The sequence below is a fragment of the Bipolaris sorokiniana genome (assembly GCF_000338995.1).
Source record: "Bipolaris sorokiniana ND90Pr unplaced genomic scaffold COCSAscaffold_3, whole genome shotgun sequence".
NCBI classification, from domain to species: domain Eukaryota; kingdom Fungi; phylum Ascomycota; class Dothideomycetes; order Pleosporales; family Pleosporaceae; genus Bipolaris; species Bipolaris sorokiniana.
Window position 1 is genome coordinate 2,507,405 of NW_006911897.1, and position 14,006 is coordinate 2,521,410.

At 53.6% G+C, this 14,006-nt stretch overlaps 6 protein-coding genes across 6 annotated transcripts in view; 3 read left to right on the forward strand and 3 right to left on the reverse strand.

Annotated features, from left to right (window-relative positions):
* Positions 1-531: 531 nt before the first annotated feature.
* Positions 532-1,227, reverse strand: COCSADRAFT_293614 (uncharacterized protein). Its single transcript, XM_007699186.1, has 2 exons — positions 992-1,227; positions 532-925 (listed from the first exon to the last, which is right to left on the reverse strand). The coding sequence occupies exons 1-2, from the start codon at positions 1,202-1,204 to the stop codon at positions 653-655; spliced, it is 486 nt and encodes a 161-aa protein (XP_007697376.1). The 5' UTR covers positions 1,205-1,227; the 3' UTR covers positions 532-652.
* Positions 1,228-1,661: 434 nt separating this feature from the next.
* Positions 1,662-2,685, reverse strand: COCSADRAFT_352835 (uncharacterized protein; the record flags this gene model as incomplete). The annotated part of the gene is made up of 1 exon (XM_007699187.1): positions 1,662-2,685. Exon 1 carries the CDS (start codon positions 2,532-2,534, stop codon positions 1,662-1,664), a length of 873 nt encoding a protein of 290 aa, XP_007697377.1. The 5' UTR covers positions 2,535-2,685.
* Positions 2,686-3,383: 698 nt separating this feature from the next.
* On the forward strand, positions 3,384-5,683 carry COCSADRAFT_293625 (uncharacterized protein). Its single transcript, XM_007699188.1, has 7 exons — positions 3,384-3,875; positions 3,939-4,111; positions 4,205-4,288; positions 4,343-4,697; positions 4,758-4,951; positions 5,016-5,220; positions 5,280-5,683. Exons 1-7 carry the CDS (start codon positions 3,830-3,832, stop codon positions 5,417-5,419), a joined length of 1,197 nt encoding a protein of 398 aa, XP_007697378.1. The 5' UTR covers positions 3,384-3,829; the 3' UTR covers positions 5,420-5,683.
* A 1,077-nt stretch (positions 5,684-6,760) lies between these two features.
* Positions 6,761-10,157, forward strand: COCSADRAFT_197557 (uncharacterized protein). Its single transcript, XM_007699189.1, has 6 exons — positions 6,761-7,097; positions 7,268-7,508; positions 7,556-7,823; positions 7,870-8,774; positions 8,820-9,004; positions 9,054-10,157. Exons 1-6 carry the CDS (start codon positions 6,989-6,991, stop codon positions 9,932-9,934), a joined length of 2,589 nt encoding a protein of 862 aa, XP_007697379.1. The 5' UTR covers positions 6,761-6,988; the 3' UTR covers positions 9,935-10,157.
* Positions 10,158-10,461: 304 nt separating this feature from the next.
* On the forward strand, positions 10,462-13,057 carry COCSADRAFT_34611 (uncharacterized protein). The gene is made up of 2 exons (XM_007698464.1): positions 10,462-11,615; positions 11,672-13,057. The coding sequence occupies exons 1-2, from the start codon at positions 10,679-10,681 to the stop codon at positions 12,910-12,912; spliced, it is 2,178 nt and encodes a 725-aa protein (XP_007696654.1). The 5' UTR covers positions 10,462-10,678; the 3' UTR covers positions 12,913-13,057.
* A 382-nt stretch (positions 13,058-13,439) lies between these two features.
* COCSADRAFT_137205 (uncharacterized protein) overlaps positions 13,440-14,006 on the reverse strand; it is a gene marked incomplete at its 3' end in the record, with an annotated part of 2,252 nt that continues 1,685 nt past the window's right edge. The window contains exons 3-4 of the mRNA XM_007699190.1: positions 13,632-13,906; positions 13,440-13,573 (exon numbers count right to left, since the gene is read on the reverse strand). Of these exons, the coding sequence (XP_007697380.1) occupies positions 13,440-13,573; positions 13,632-13,906 (409 nt within the window). The remainder of the gene's footprint in view (positions 13,574-13,631; positions 13,907-14,006) is intronic.

Sequence of the window (14,006 nt, forward strand, 5' to 3'; positions counted from 1 at the left end):
GGCAATGTGAGCTACCGTGCGGCTGCAGCTCGGGGATACGTAGATGCTAAAAGTCGGCACTTGTTTATTGAGCAATAATCGCAGTAACATATCTTGCGCTTGAAGTTGCTTCGAACATGGACATTGGCACGGCGTGACAAACGGTCGAGATGCAACAATGGCCTTTGGTCGTGTCATGAGCGATTCAAACATGGTGACTACAGATGCGAGTTGTGGACAATGCAGCCGATGTCGGTAGCCACACAGAGGCAGCGGCACAGTGCTGGGTGCACTTGGTCTGCTTGGACTAAACTCCGTGTGCGGAATTGCCGTGCGCTTGACTGCATGATGGGCCTGTTGACATTGCTCGTCAAGACAAGTCGTTTGTGTAACGTGGATGGGCACTCCATAAGGCTGAAGTGCATCTGTACATGTTACTCAAAGGTTGACGGGGGCACACACGGGGCCTCTCGCGGTGAGATTGCATTCAGGTTTAGTCGACGAATCAAGCACTGAGCATGGCTGAGCAGGCTTCGAGGCAATTTGCTCGTATATGACGGCCCGACGCCAGATCTGAGACAGAGCGGGAAGAGTTGGTGGTACGGAGTTGTTGTGCACCAGTGCGGCGGTTTGATTGACGGGGCGATTGCTCAACAACAATACTTCTTTTCTGCTATCGGCGATGGGGCGTAGTGGTCATGAGTAACATTACTCGCAAAAATGAAATACAAGGCTCGAGAGATTCTAATGTAAGAATGGTAGAGGCAGTGGGGCTCGGTATTTCTTCTGCAGGTAGTGAATCCGTGTCGAGCGGGCGGCAGCATCGTGGTGGTGCGGTGGTAGTCACATGATGGCAGCCAATAGGATGGATGTTGATTCCGAACGCGCTAAATGAGCATGCAGGTTGACGTACGAGGGGCGAATCGGGCCACGATAAATTGTGTAACTGGACTGGGCTGTTAGCTTACCCACACAACATGCGCCAAAAATGCAAGAAAAAACGCCCCCGTACTTGTCGCTTCAGCCGCACGCTTTTCGGAGCGTCGTGGTGCGGCCACGAGGATGGTCGGATTGTGGGATGAGTGTGAGTGGACGGCAGAGGAGCAGGTGTTGAGCAAGAGGCATTTACTGCCAAGTAGACGTGTTTGCAAGGGCCATTAACACGTGCCTTGCAGCAGCAGCAGCATGGGGCGGGAGAGGCAAGGAAGGGGAGCACAAGCGTCATGAGGAGTAGGTATGCAACAAGGGCAGAAGCTGCAAGTTTTGCCCGTTTAGGCACACAGGGTACACAGCGAGAGATTGGACGTGTAACCCGCACCGAGCAGTCGTTCACACATCAGCCAGTGGGCCGTGGCCATGGGCGGATAGTGGTGTCTACGTATGAGCAGGAGCAGGAGCAGGAGCAAGAGCAGCAGCAGGAACAGGAATGGGAGAGGCGGTGCAGGCAGCCGGTCAAGGGTGGCAGTTTGCACAGAGGGCGGAGCAGGGCTTGGCCGTAGCCCGAGAGGGCATGGTGTGAGGATTCAAATGCGCAGAGCGGCAATGGGAAGCATGGGAGAATTGGGAGGAGCAGAGCAGACAGTGGCAGCCGTAGTATGCAGCGCCTGGCGACGCCAGGGCTCTGGGAGGCCCGGGCATTCGGCTGTAGACGAGGGGCGCTAGGATCAGGGTGCAAGAGAACATCAGCTGGCCATGGAGTGGAGCTGCACCACGAGGGCGGCGCCGGGGCGTCTGAGAGCCATGACGAGGCAGGAGAACAGGCGACGGCGGCCGACATGGATGGCTGCGAAGCGATTGGCGATGCAGCACGATGCGATGTGATGTCGTCGTCTTGTTGGTGCGCCCGCTGTTCTCTTGTGCTTGTTCTCATCCATCTGGACTCGGACGGGCGCCCAAGGCCAACCAAAGCCCCTGCACCCGCCGTGCTTGCTGTGGCTGTGACGGCCAGCAAACATTTTTTCCTTTCCTTTGTCCCCTTTTTTTCTTCTCGTCGGCTGTGGTTGGCGGGCACCGGAGCAGGCAGGGCCGTGGGTGCTGGTGCTGCATGAAATTGACAAGTCGGCAGCGTCAAAAAAGCCTTGGTCGTGTTGAGATAGGCTCGCTAAAGCAGCGGGGGCCCTGGATGGCATGGCATGGGCGGAGTGGGTGGCTGTAGGGATTTTCCCCTCGCCGGCTCGCAGCAACAGCAGCAGCAGCATTGGCATCAGCATGGTAGGGCATGGGTAGAGTACTTTTAGGCCGCGAGTACTTGGGCCTAACAGCACGAGGGTCCTGGCATCAAACGGTCGTGTCGACAGAGCGGCCACGCAACGCAGGCTCCTCTTTACCAACGGGCGGCGGCGGCGCCCTCTAGTCGATGTCATGGCATGGATCTGGACCGTTATGCCAGTGCCAGGCAACGTGTGCCTAGCTATAGCTGTCACTGTCGTTGTTATTGCTGTTGCTGTTGCTGTCGCTGTCGCTGCCACGGACACGGACACGGACACGGCCAAGTGGGCGCAGCTTATTGTTGCGGGCGGCATGGTGGCATGGCGGCGAAGGCAGGAAAATCTCATGCCTCACGTGCAGGCCGGCGTCGGCAGCTGCAGACGGTCATGTTGAGCCAGCGTCGTGTGCAGCACCATCGTCATCGTCACCACGGCCAATGTATGTACCATGGCGGGTGATGAGCAGCACCCGACGAGCGGCGCGTCAACGCCAGCACTGCCGCCGCCTCACGCCACGGTGCCCGCTGTTGCTATCGTCATATCTAAGTGGTGTGTGTGTCTATGTCTGCGGTGTGGTGTGGTGTGCTTGTTTGTGTGTGTGTAGGTGTCGACTGGAGGGTAGAAAAAAGAAGACGACTGGCGACGCTGCTGACGTCTGTTTCAAGAACGACCCAACACACTCATCACTCATGCTCCCTGTGTGTGCATGCCTGTCTGTCTGTCTGTCTGTCTGTCTGTCTGTCTGTCTGACTGTCTGCCTGTCTGCCTGTCTGCCTACCAACCTGCTACTCCTTTTGTGTGCCTGTCCCTCTCTCCGTTTCAGCTCCAACTTCAGCTCCAGCCTCTACTCTGCTTCTACTCTCCTTGTTCTCTCTGCACACTGTAGCCTCCTCTAGTAGTGTGCTGCTCCCTACCCCTTCATCCATCCCTCATCCACATCCACATCCACGTCCACAGCCATCATCCACTTCTCTGCAACGTCCGCCTCTCCTGCAGGTCCATATTTCCTGCACCAGATTTGCCCGCTCCTGTATGGTTCCCTTGGACCTAGCCGCTCCCTTACTGGCCTGCGCGCTGACAAGTACGTGAATTGCAGTCACGTTGACACCCAAACTAGCACTAGGACTGCTGCCCCGCCCTTAATCCCCAGCACTGCCGTCACTCAACCCCATCGTCGCCTCTCCTCGCTCCTTCACAAGCTGCATATCTTCGCCCTCAATTCTCCTCTGCTGTCTCAGCTCAACCCAAAAAGTCCCTGACCTCGTTGCTTGCCCATTGCTGCTCCGGTCACCACCTGCGCCTGCCCTGGTCGCTAGCTCCGTCAGCCACACCAGCGTCACCTGCTACTGCACAGACGGCACGCGGGACCACGCCCTCTTGACACTCGACCTCGCGCCTACTCCCTGTTGCTACTGCTGCTCCTCAACCACCACCACCACCACCACCACCACCACCACCAACCACTAAACCTCTCCACCACCTGCCACCCACTGTCTGCCGCCATCTCTGCCCATATCCACTACGGCTCTCCTCCACCACGCTCGCAAACCCTGCCACACCCTGCTCACCTACAGCCCGCCCCACTCCCGATAGCAATCCGCGCAGCGCTTGCGGACCCCCTCCCCTACGCATAACTCCAAACAATGAGCCAGAACCGGCCATCGGCCTTTTCCTCGCTAAGAATGGGTGGTAAGTAGTCGACTCCCTTCCATCAGCCATGTCAATTGCTGCCATGCTCACTCTCTGCTGCAGAAGTTATCCGCGAAAAGGTCCAAGACGGCTTGACCGGAGACTACAAGGACCTCGCCTACACGCAATGCAAGATCGTCGGCAACGGCTCCTTTGGTGTCGTCTTTCAGACCAAGTTGTCACCCAGTGGTGAGGATGCCGCCATCAAACGAGTTCTCCAGGACAAGCGCTTCAAGGTGTGTGTTGCGCGTCGCCTTCCCCCCTTCCCCCCTCCCTCCCTCCCACATGCGCGCCCCTCCGGCTGACTCCCGGCTGACTCTCCCCAACAGAACCGTGAACTCCAAATCATGCGCATTGTCCGACATCCCAACATTGTCGAGCTCAAGGCCTTCTTCTACAACAATGGCGAGCGGGTACGTGTCTGCAGACAAGCGCGTTTGGGTCTGTCGTGTAGCTAACCGTTTCAGCCACAGAAGGACGAGGTGTACCTGAATCTCGTGCTCGAATTCGTTCCAGAGACCGTCTATCGAGCCTCCCGCTACTTCAACAAGATGAAGTCGGTCATGCCTATCCTCGAAGTCAAGCTCTACATTTACCAGCTCTTCCGCTCGCTTGCCTACATCCACTCGCAGGGTATTTGCCATCGGGACATCAAGCCCCAGAACCTGCTGCTAGACCCCTCGACTGGCGTGCTAAAGCTGTGCGATTTCGGAAGTGCAAAGATCCTGGTCGAAAACGAGCCCAATGTGTCGTACATTTGTTCCAGGTACTACCGTGCCCCTGAGTTGATTTTCGGAGCCACAAACTACACGACCAAGATTGGTATGTGCATTTGATCAAGACTGTGTCGAGTGTGTGTATGTGTGCTAATTTGGCGTGTAGATGTCTGGTCTACAGGTTGCGTCATGGCTGAGCTGATGCTTGGACAGCCGCTTTTCCCAGGCGAGTCGGGCATTGACCAGCTGGTAGAGATCATCAAGGTGCTGGGAACACCCACCCGCGATCAAATCCGCACCATGAACCCCAACTACATGGAGCACAAGTTCCCGCAAATCAAGCCCCACCCATTCAGCAAGGTATGTCTGGTCTCTTGGTCCCACCCGATTTGCTGTGCCACATTTACTCACACAAACTCCTCAGGTTTTCCGCAAGGCGGATCCTAGCGCCATCGATTTGATCTCCAAGCTGCTCGAGTACACTCCTACACAACGTCTCTCGGCCATCGATGCCATGGTCCATCCATTCTTTGACGAGCTGAGGGATCCCAACACACGCCTGCCAGACTCGCGTCATCCCAACGGGGCCACCCGCGATCTGCCAGAGTTGTACAATTTCACCCATCATGGTGAGCCTAGTCCCTTGACTCTCTTGTCTCACAGTACAATAGCTAACTAACCCGTTCAGAACTCTCCATTGCCCCTCATCTGAACAGTCAGCTCATACCGCCGCACCACCGCGCGACACTGGCTGCACGTGGCCTTGACTTCGAATCGCCCAGCTTCAAGCCATTAACCAAGGATCAGATGATGGCCAGGTTGGATTAAGCCATGCTTACCGTCATTCGAAACGATAATATTTCTTCATGCGGCGACTTTTGATCCTCTCCGCTCCTGAGCACAAAGCTATTCCGTCCGGAGAGATGCAAAAAGGAGTCTCAAATGGGCGTCGGTTTTATTAGGTGTATACTACGAGGAGCGCATCCTTTTCTGCTTTGTCTGCGCGCGCGTCTGAAATGATACCGACATTCACGTTTACAAAGAATGACCTGGCTTACTTTTCTTTCGGGGCTACTGGCCTTTTCGTTCACGCGAAATGATGGTGGGCCTGCACTGCAGATGATGTTCCTCAGTTGCCTTTGGACATGATGAATGGGCGCAAAAGGGTTGCACAGTCAAAGGAATGGGGGAGCTAGCAAAATTTGGGATGTACTGAGTATGGAAAGCTGACGAAGGGTCTCGCTCATCCAATTTCCGACGCTTCAGCATGGGTTTACGATGCGCCACCTGCCTTGCATGCGGGAGTTTTCCTCTTTCTTTGTTATTCAAGATCTATTCAATGGGCTGCACATGGGATGGTGAGGCTCATTTCGCAATTTGGACGGTTTTACCCTGACCTGTCGGAACGGCGATCCTGTGAGGAGAATGGCCTTTGCACTGAGAGCATACGGACTGGCAAATTTACGACTGGCATTGGAACACTACTAGACCGAAGGATTGCATGTCTGCAGTGGAGCAAATGCTTACATGGCAACGACTACCCCTGCTGTCTTACCTGCCTTTGCGCGTACTCCCTAAATGGATACAAGTCTTTTCATATTCTTGCCCTTTTGACCTTTTTTTTGTATGTGTTTTACATGTGAAGTTTTTATGATGTGAGCAAAAGAATAGACGGGATTTGCAAGTCAATTCATCATGTCTTATCTGGTAATTGCTTGCCTTTACTCCCAGACACGAATTCACCTTCAAACAACCACTGGGTAGTGTGGTGAGAGAAGCAATATATGCTACAATAGTTCACAATGGGTGCTTGCGTATTCTCTCACGGTCTACAAAAATGTAGTGAGCGTAAGATCTATCCTCCTGCTTCATCAGGTATACTCGACTCAGGCTGTGAACTTCTCTCTATTGAACAAACTTGACGTTTTTCGGGACACAACAATACAGTATCAAGCATAGCACCAGCTCAGAATGCATGAAACCCCAGGTGTTGATCCTCAAAAAAATCTAGTTGACACCAGTTGGCCAAGCAATGACATGTCCATGTCCGTTGACATTGAAGATGCATGCACGGAGCGCCAAGACAAGAGCACAAATGGCACTAGCCTGTTTGGATCACAAGCTCTCGCGGATGCTCCAGAGCGACTTCCGCGCAGCAACCTCGACAATCCGCTTTCGCGACCCATCCGCAAACATCGCAACCGAGTTGCCAAACGCCACGGCCGCCCTTCTGGCTTCCCCCACGGCGATTTCTACCGTCCCTACAGCCACATATACAAGGATTACGACAGCCCAAACAACGGCACACGCGCTACCTGTAATTCGAGGCCATCGCGACACTGGGAATTCTCACCAGATACATTGAAGCAAAGGGATCAATCAGATATTGTCGCAGCCATGGCGGATATCGATTTCAAGGAGGAGCGCGATGATAGGCGCGAGGACCGACGTGACGACAGACGCGATCGCGGTGGTTATCGAGGGAACAACAAGCGCCGCCGTGACGGTAAGTCTACTTCTTTATCTGCTAGCAAACTTGCGCAGTCAGTATGCATAAACGGGAGAGTCATAGGATATCTCATGACTGCGATGCGCATCAGGCTGTACCCTCCAATACACTTCTTCGTCATGCGCAATGCTTCATCTTCAAATGACGGTGCTGACATGGTCGCGTAGATGACAACGACAACTACTACCGCGGTGACGACCGCCGTGGGCCCCAGAGGCGCCGCCACGATGACGGCCCCCGTCGCCGATACGAAGAGCCCCCATTCCCCAAATTGAGGAGACTGCTTCTCAACATTGCCAGCTCCACCAAGCTACCGCAAGACGAAGCCATTGAAATCGCAAAGTACTTTGGAGAGCACTTTGACGACGAGCGTCTCCGCTCAGACTTCTTCGATGTCCTAGTCCAGCTGTAAGCACTGCCATGGCTGCATATCGAATTTCACTGACACATCCTAGTATTGTCGAACAGCCCTTTAAGATTCCATTTGTTGCAGCCGTTGCCTACTACGCAAACGATGTCAAGCCAGAAATCACAATCGAGGCCATGAAGCGCGTTTCGGACAGGGCACAAGCGGCTCTCAACGCTGGAGAGTGGAAAGAGTTTAAACTACTTCTAAGGTTCTTTGCCTGTCTGCAATCGCTGTATGAGGATGATGGCGTCTTCACCTTCCTTGGCCAGCTCTTCGACACGGTCGTGGACCTGCAGAGTGCCAACGAGAACGATGTAAGCGGTCTGCAAGACATACGCTGTTCCTTGCTAACAAAACCAGGTTGTCGGTATCGAACTCGTCAAGATCATCCTCCTTACCATCCCTTACGCACTCGTAGCTGGAGGAGAGCGCTTCCACGAGCAAGCAAGGCAACTGTTGAAGAACACGGGCATCGTGGCAAGCAACATGGTTCCCATCGAGAGCCTCATCCACTCGTACGTTGGCGATTTTGAGTCAAAGCCAGTCAGCTACAATAGCGTCATTGGCCTCCTCCAGGCGCAGCTTTCGGCTGAAGCGGATTCTGGATTCGAGCTCAGGTGTATTCCACGCGTTGACCCCGAGGCACTACGTATTATGAACGCCAAGGAAGAAGACGCTTTGCCTACAGCTCCTCAGACGCACACTTTCCCCACATTCATCATCCCATCTCCCGTCAACCCTGGCCCAAGGCCTGTCTTTCCCGAGGCCTACTTTTCCCTCTTCGCCGACCAGGAAGTCGATACCGTACCTAAGACTACTGACATTGCGTCGTCTCTTGTACGCGATGCTATTGTTGACACGATCAATCAACTTGACTTCAACCGGGAGATGGTCGCCAAGTTCCTCGTCGATGTGGACTGCTACTGGTCTGTCGACATTTTTGCCAAGCGTGGCTCGCCCTTTGATAAGTTCCGCGAGCTGGTCGGTGACAAAATTCAGTACAAGTCTGAAGATATGATCATCGACGCCATATTCTCACAACTGTTCAAGCTGCCTAGCGCCGAACACAAGCTCGTCTACTACCACTCGCTCATTACCCAGTGCTGCAAAGTTGCTCCCGCTGCCATTGCACCGTCACTTGGAAGGGCCATCCGTACGATTTACAAGAATCTGCCCATGATGGATCTTGAGTTGGGCTATAGGTTTCTCGACTGGTTCTCGCACCATCTCAGCAACTTTGAGTTCCGATGGAGGTGGACTGAATGGTATGTTCAAAAGTGTGTGTGATAGAGACGTGCTAACAACATCAGGCTTGAGGATCTCGAGCTTTCGAATCTGCACCCGAAAAAGGCATTCATTCTTGCGACCTTGGACAAGGAAATTAGACTGTCATTTGCAAAGCGCATCCGTTCGACTCTGCCAGAGCCTATGCACGCTTTGATTCCCGAGCGTCTGGATGCGGACAACAGTCCCGATTTCAAATACGATAGCCCAGGTATGTACACACCAGACGTGAATGCGAACATGGCTGACACTAGCTTTAGATACCCCATACGCTGTTGAGGGTCAGACCTTGCTCAACCAGCTGAGGAAGAAGGCTACAGCAGAAGAAGTGCAAGTCACAATTGATAGCATCCATGAGAAGGCTCTTGCGCAAGGTGTTGGAGAAGTTCTCGTGCCTTCAACTGATGCTTTTGTCACTGCCATCTGCCGTCTGGGTGCCAAGTCGCTGTCCCACGTTCTGTCTTGTATTGAGCGAGGCAAGGACCGCCTCCTGGAAATCTCTCAAAACGAGACTGCACGCCGTCAGATTGTAGCCAGTGTGGTGGAATACTGGAAAGACCAGCCTGGCGTCGCCGTCCGCATTATCGATATCCTGCTCAACTATACCATTCTTGCGCCAATGACGGTTGTGCAGTGGGTATTTGGTAGCCACATGGGCGCTGGAGAGGCCTTGACCGAGAGCTGGGTTTTCGAGATGGTGTCCAACACAGTCGCCAAGGTCACCAACCGCAACCGCCAGATCGCATCCGCCCGTCTTCAGAAGGGTCTTCCGCAGGAACAGATTGAGATGGTTGAAGCTACACTGGCCAAGGACAGAGACAACGCCCGGGAACTGTTCAAGTACATTGAGGACTCTACGCGCGGCGTCGCAGAGGGTTCTGCCGACACAATGCTTGAGAAGTCTTCCAGCGGTGCGTTGACTGAAGAGGAGGTTGAACTCATCAAGTCCTGGGGCAAGCGCTGGCACACTGTCTTCATCCGCAAGGCTCAGGTTGAAGAATCTGTCGTCGGAGAAGAGGCTGTCGAGGCAAGGATCAAGCTTCTTGCTTCTGAGCCTGACCCTGTTCCTGAGAGCATGGAGCAGGATGGTGAAGGTGTCGCGGATGCCACGAATGACGACGTGAAGATGTCGCTTCCCTAGCTGGATGAAGACCGCGGAGTACGATATTGGCGACTAGCAAAAGCATGCGGGTAGACATCAACATTTGGAACGGCGTATTGGTGTGTGTATGGGGAATCTGCATATATGCTCACCTCACGTGACGTCGCGTGATATGGAACATGCAGAAGCGGATTATAGTCTATCTGCATAGTTTGTATTATAGCCATATATTTGAATAAATTTGACAAAGTTAGTCTCGCATATATCCATGCATCCATGTTTGAGTATGATGTAGTAGTTGGCTGAGGTGTTATGGAATAACATCAAACTATCAGTATTCCAACTAGAGGGTTCTGCCGCAATGAGCATAGCATATTCCTTGTCGGTACTAGGCACGACAAACCTGTTAGATTCGTGCAAAAGACAACATTATCAATGGGCCTCTGATGCACAATGACTGCTAGCGCGTAGCATGTCGGTGGTGCATTTGAAGCTTGGACCGCAGCCTCGTCATGTGAAAGAGGTTGGAGAACCTTGCAAGGCCGTCGCGGCATGCGGCGGCACCAAAGAAATGCAGCCCACCGCCAACATTCGGGCCGGACAGCATGTCACCTTGTATCGCATGCCTTTTGTAGTCCTGTATAATATCTGAACGCGATAACTTCTTTCACCAACCGCACCTAAGCACACGGGCGTGCGATATCACGGCCGGCGCTGTTCCCTCGGCTGGTCCATCGCATTCCGCGTTACCCTGCTTGGGCCCAGCCTGCACCTCCCGACGCGATGCATATACCCCCCAGCTACGTCACTGCTGGCTCAGCGACACCGGCATCCGCGCACACATCGAGCATAATACTCCTTAATGGCTTATCATGGTTTTCAAAAGAGACGGGCGACGGCGACAGCGGCGGCGGAGGAGGTATTAGATACCCGGAGAACTGGAGCAGTCTTATCGGCATCGTGACGGCGATAGTAGGAAACGTGCTGATATCGTTTGCGCTCAACATGCAGCGGTACGCGCACATCCGGCTGGACCGCGAGTGGCAGGAGAAGGAGCGGCAGCGCAAGAGGAGGAATGCGTCCGGGCTGAGCTTGAACCGCTTGAATGAAGAGGTGACAAAGTTTGGCGGCAGAGGCAAGGATCAGCACGGAAACGGCATGGCTGACCAGACACATGCGCCCGATGCGAATTTCTTTGAGGCGACCGAGTCGGATCCCCTGGTTGCGAACTCGCACTCCCAGACGAGACCGGGTGTGGAGAGGGGTGACAGCGCAGGATCGGGGCCGGACGAGGAGGTCTACAAGCAGAAATCGTATCTCAAGTCGCCGTACTGGTGGTTCGGTATCATTCTCATGACGGTGGGAGAGGCAGGGAACTTTCTCGCATACGGATTTGCGCCTGCGTCTATTGTCTCCCCGCTCGGTGTCGTTGCGCTCATTTCCAACTGCATTATTGCGCCGTTTATGCTCAAGGAGCCGTTTCGTAAGCGGGATGCGCTTGGTGTTATTATCGCAGTTGGAGGCGCAGTAACGGTAGTTCTTTCAGCCAACGATAATAATCCGAAATTGGGGCCCGGCGAGATTTGGGATCTGATCAGGCGATGGGAGTTTGAGACTTATCTTGGTATCACTGTTGGTGTGATTATCGTGTTGATGGGTGCTAGTAACAAGTATGGGGACAAGAACATTCTGATTGATCTGGGGCTTGTAGGGCTGTTTGGTAAGTTTTGGGAGTTCAGTGTCCATGTCTACAATGCGGTGGCTGACTTTATCAAGGTGGATACACTGCGCTCTCAACCAAAGGTGTTGCGTCATTGCTTTCATATACGCTATGGCGGGCCATTACTTTTCCAGTCTTCTATCTACTGGTTGCTATTCTCGTTGGTACTGCAGTCATGCAGATCAAGTATGTCAATCGTGCACTGCAGCGCTTCGATGCCACCCAGGTCATTCCCGTCCAGTTTGTTCTCTTCACTTTGTCGGTTATTGGCGGGTCGGCAGTGCTCTACCGCGACTTTGAAAGGACTTCAGCGCAGGATGCAGGAAAGTTTATCGGTGGATGTGCCTTGACGTTCTTTGGCGTTTGGCTGATCACGAGCGGACGACCTCCGCAACACAGCGAGGAAGATGACGAGTCAGATCATGATGCGATGTATTTGTCAGGAGAACGTTATACCGATGATGTGGACGACACAGGCAACGATGTTGCTGCAAGTACTCGATCGACATCACGTCCACTTTCACCACCTATCAACATCCCTTCTCGCTACCGCGATGACGACTCGCGCCCATCAACACCAACCATAGTGGTTATACCCGAGCCAGTAACCCCACCAAATCCCGTTCGCTCAGTCTCTGCAGACATCATGTCTTCTCTAGTCGCAAACCCATGGACCCAACCCAACGAACCCGAAAATCGAACACCACCGCTTAACCGCCACACCTCAACCCCCGTCTTACCATCCGAAGCCGCACCCGCACCCTTAGCCTCCACCAGTGACCCCGTACTCGGACTCCCCTGGACTCCCACAAGAGGAAAATCCCAAACCGACGTCCCCACCACCCCCGGCTCCCAACTCCGTCGTCTGCGCACCGTCGACCGCCCCCAGGGAACCCGCAACAGCATCGCCGGTCCCCTCCTCGCCAGCCCGCTCAGCACCAGCCTAAGCACCATGGTCCAAGACCTCAAGCGCGGAGCCAGCGTCCGCTACCGCGACCCGGAAGATTCCATCCGCCGCCGCGGCAGTGTCCTCGGTATGGGTTCTTCCTCACGCGACGCCGCCGCCACCGTCGATGACGGTACTATGATGGGCGGTACCACCACGAGTGAACCGCTGAGTCGCCGGCAGACGCGCGATAGCCAGGCTGGGCCGTTGAATGGCGCGGCGACTACGCAGACGGGGAGGGGACGCAGTCTTAGTGGGACGCTGAGCGAGCTTTGGAGGGGGCTTGGGGGACGGGGGAGTAGGGAGGATATTAGAGGTGAGGTGGAGCGTCAGGGGAGGGATGAGAGGTAGTTGAGGCTTTTAAGGGGAGGGCTTTTAGGGGTGTTTTTAGAAGTATAGAATAGAGGAATGGGGTTGGAAGAATTGAATGCATTGCCGTTTTTCTTTTTGACCCTTTCTTTTTGGTTTGTTTTTTGAACGTTGGTCTTATGTCTTTAATGATGTGTAATCGCGGTATTTATACCAAATTCTTTTCTTTTTCTCCCTCCTACAGAATCCGTTTCTAGTGGTGGATGCAGATTTGAGAATCTCCATGTCGAATATACGAGAAAGTAATAGTCACCGTTGGATTTTCACCAAGTTTTCAACGAAAAGTCAAGATTTGCTGTTGCTTGGTATAAACTGATATGATTTAACTATCGTAATTGCCCAATTCATCTACAACATTATTCTCAAAAGAAAAAAAAGGGGGGGGGGAACCAACAAGTCGTAACTAAGACATATGCCAAAATGCCAAAAAAAGGTATATCAACAAAGAAAGATATGTAAAAAAAAAACTTCGAATCACCCCCTTACTAACTACTCTTGCTGTGGGGTATTCAAGGACCCATGATGTCAGGCTGATACTTGGTATTCGCGACAACAAGATTCTGGTACTCCTTTACATCCGCACCAGAGATGACCGTGCTGGGAGTTTTCCAGCCGAGTTCAGTGGGAAGACGCTCGTTTTCTGCTTCATCATTAGCCTTGTCGCCAAACGCAAAAGCATAGCAAAGGATGAAAGAACTTACCAAAGAAAAAGTCGACCTGATCCCTCTGCGCCGTCTTCTTGCTGCGATCCCCAAACACAATCATGTAGATGGCAGTCTCCAAGTGGCTGAAGCCGACGGCGGGCAGGGTGATGGAGAACTGCGGGTTAATCTTGAGCGAGTCGAGCATACGCGCGAGACGGGCGTTGGCGGCCATTTGGAGGGAGATGGTGGGGGCGGTGAAGAAGGAGCGGGTGCGCTGGTAGATGGTTGCGTTGAAGGAGGTTGAGTCGCCGTTGATGGCGTTGTCTTGGCGACTGTTTAAGGTACATTAGTTACTTCATCCCATTTCATCTCATACATACATATGGGATAGTGTAGAGGGAGGGAGGGAGGGAGGGAGGGAGGGAGGGAGGG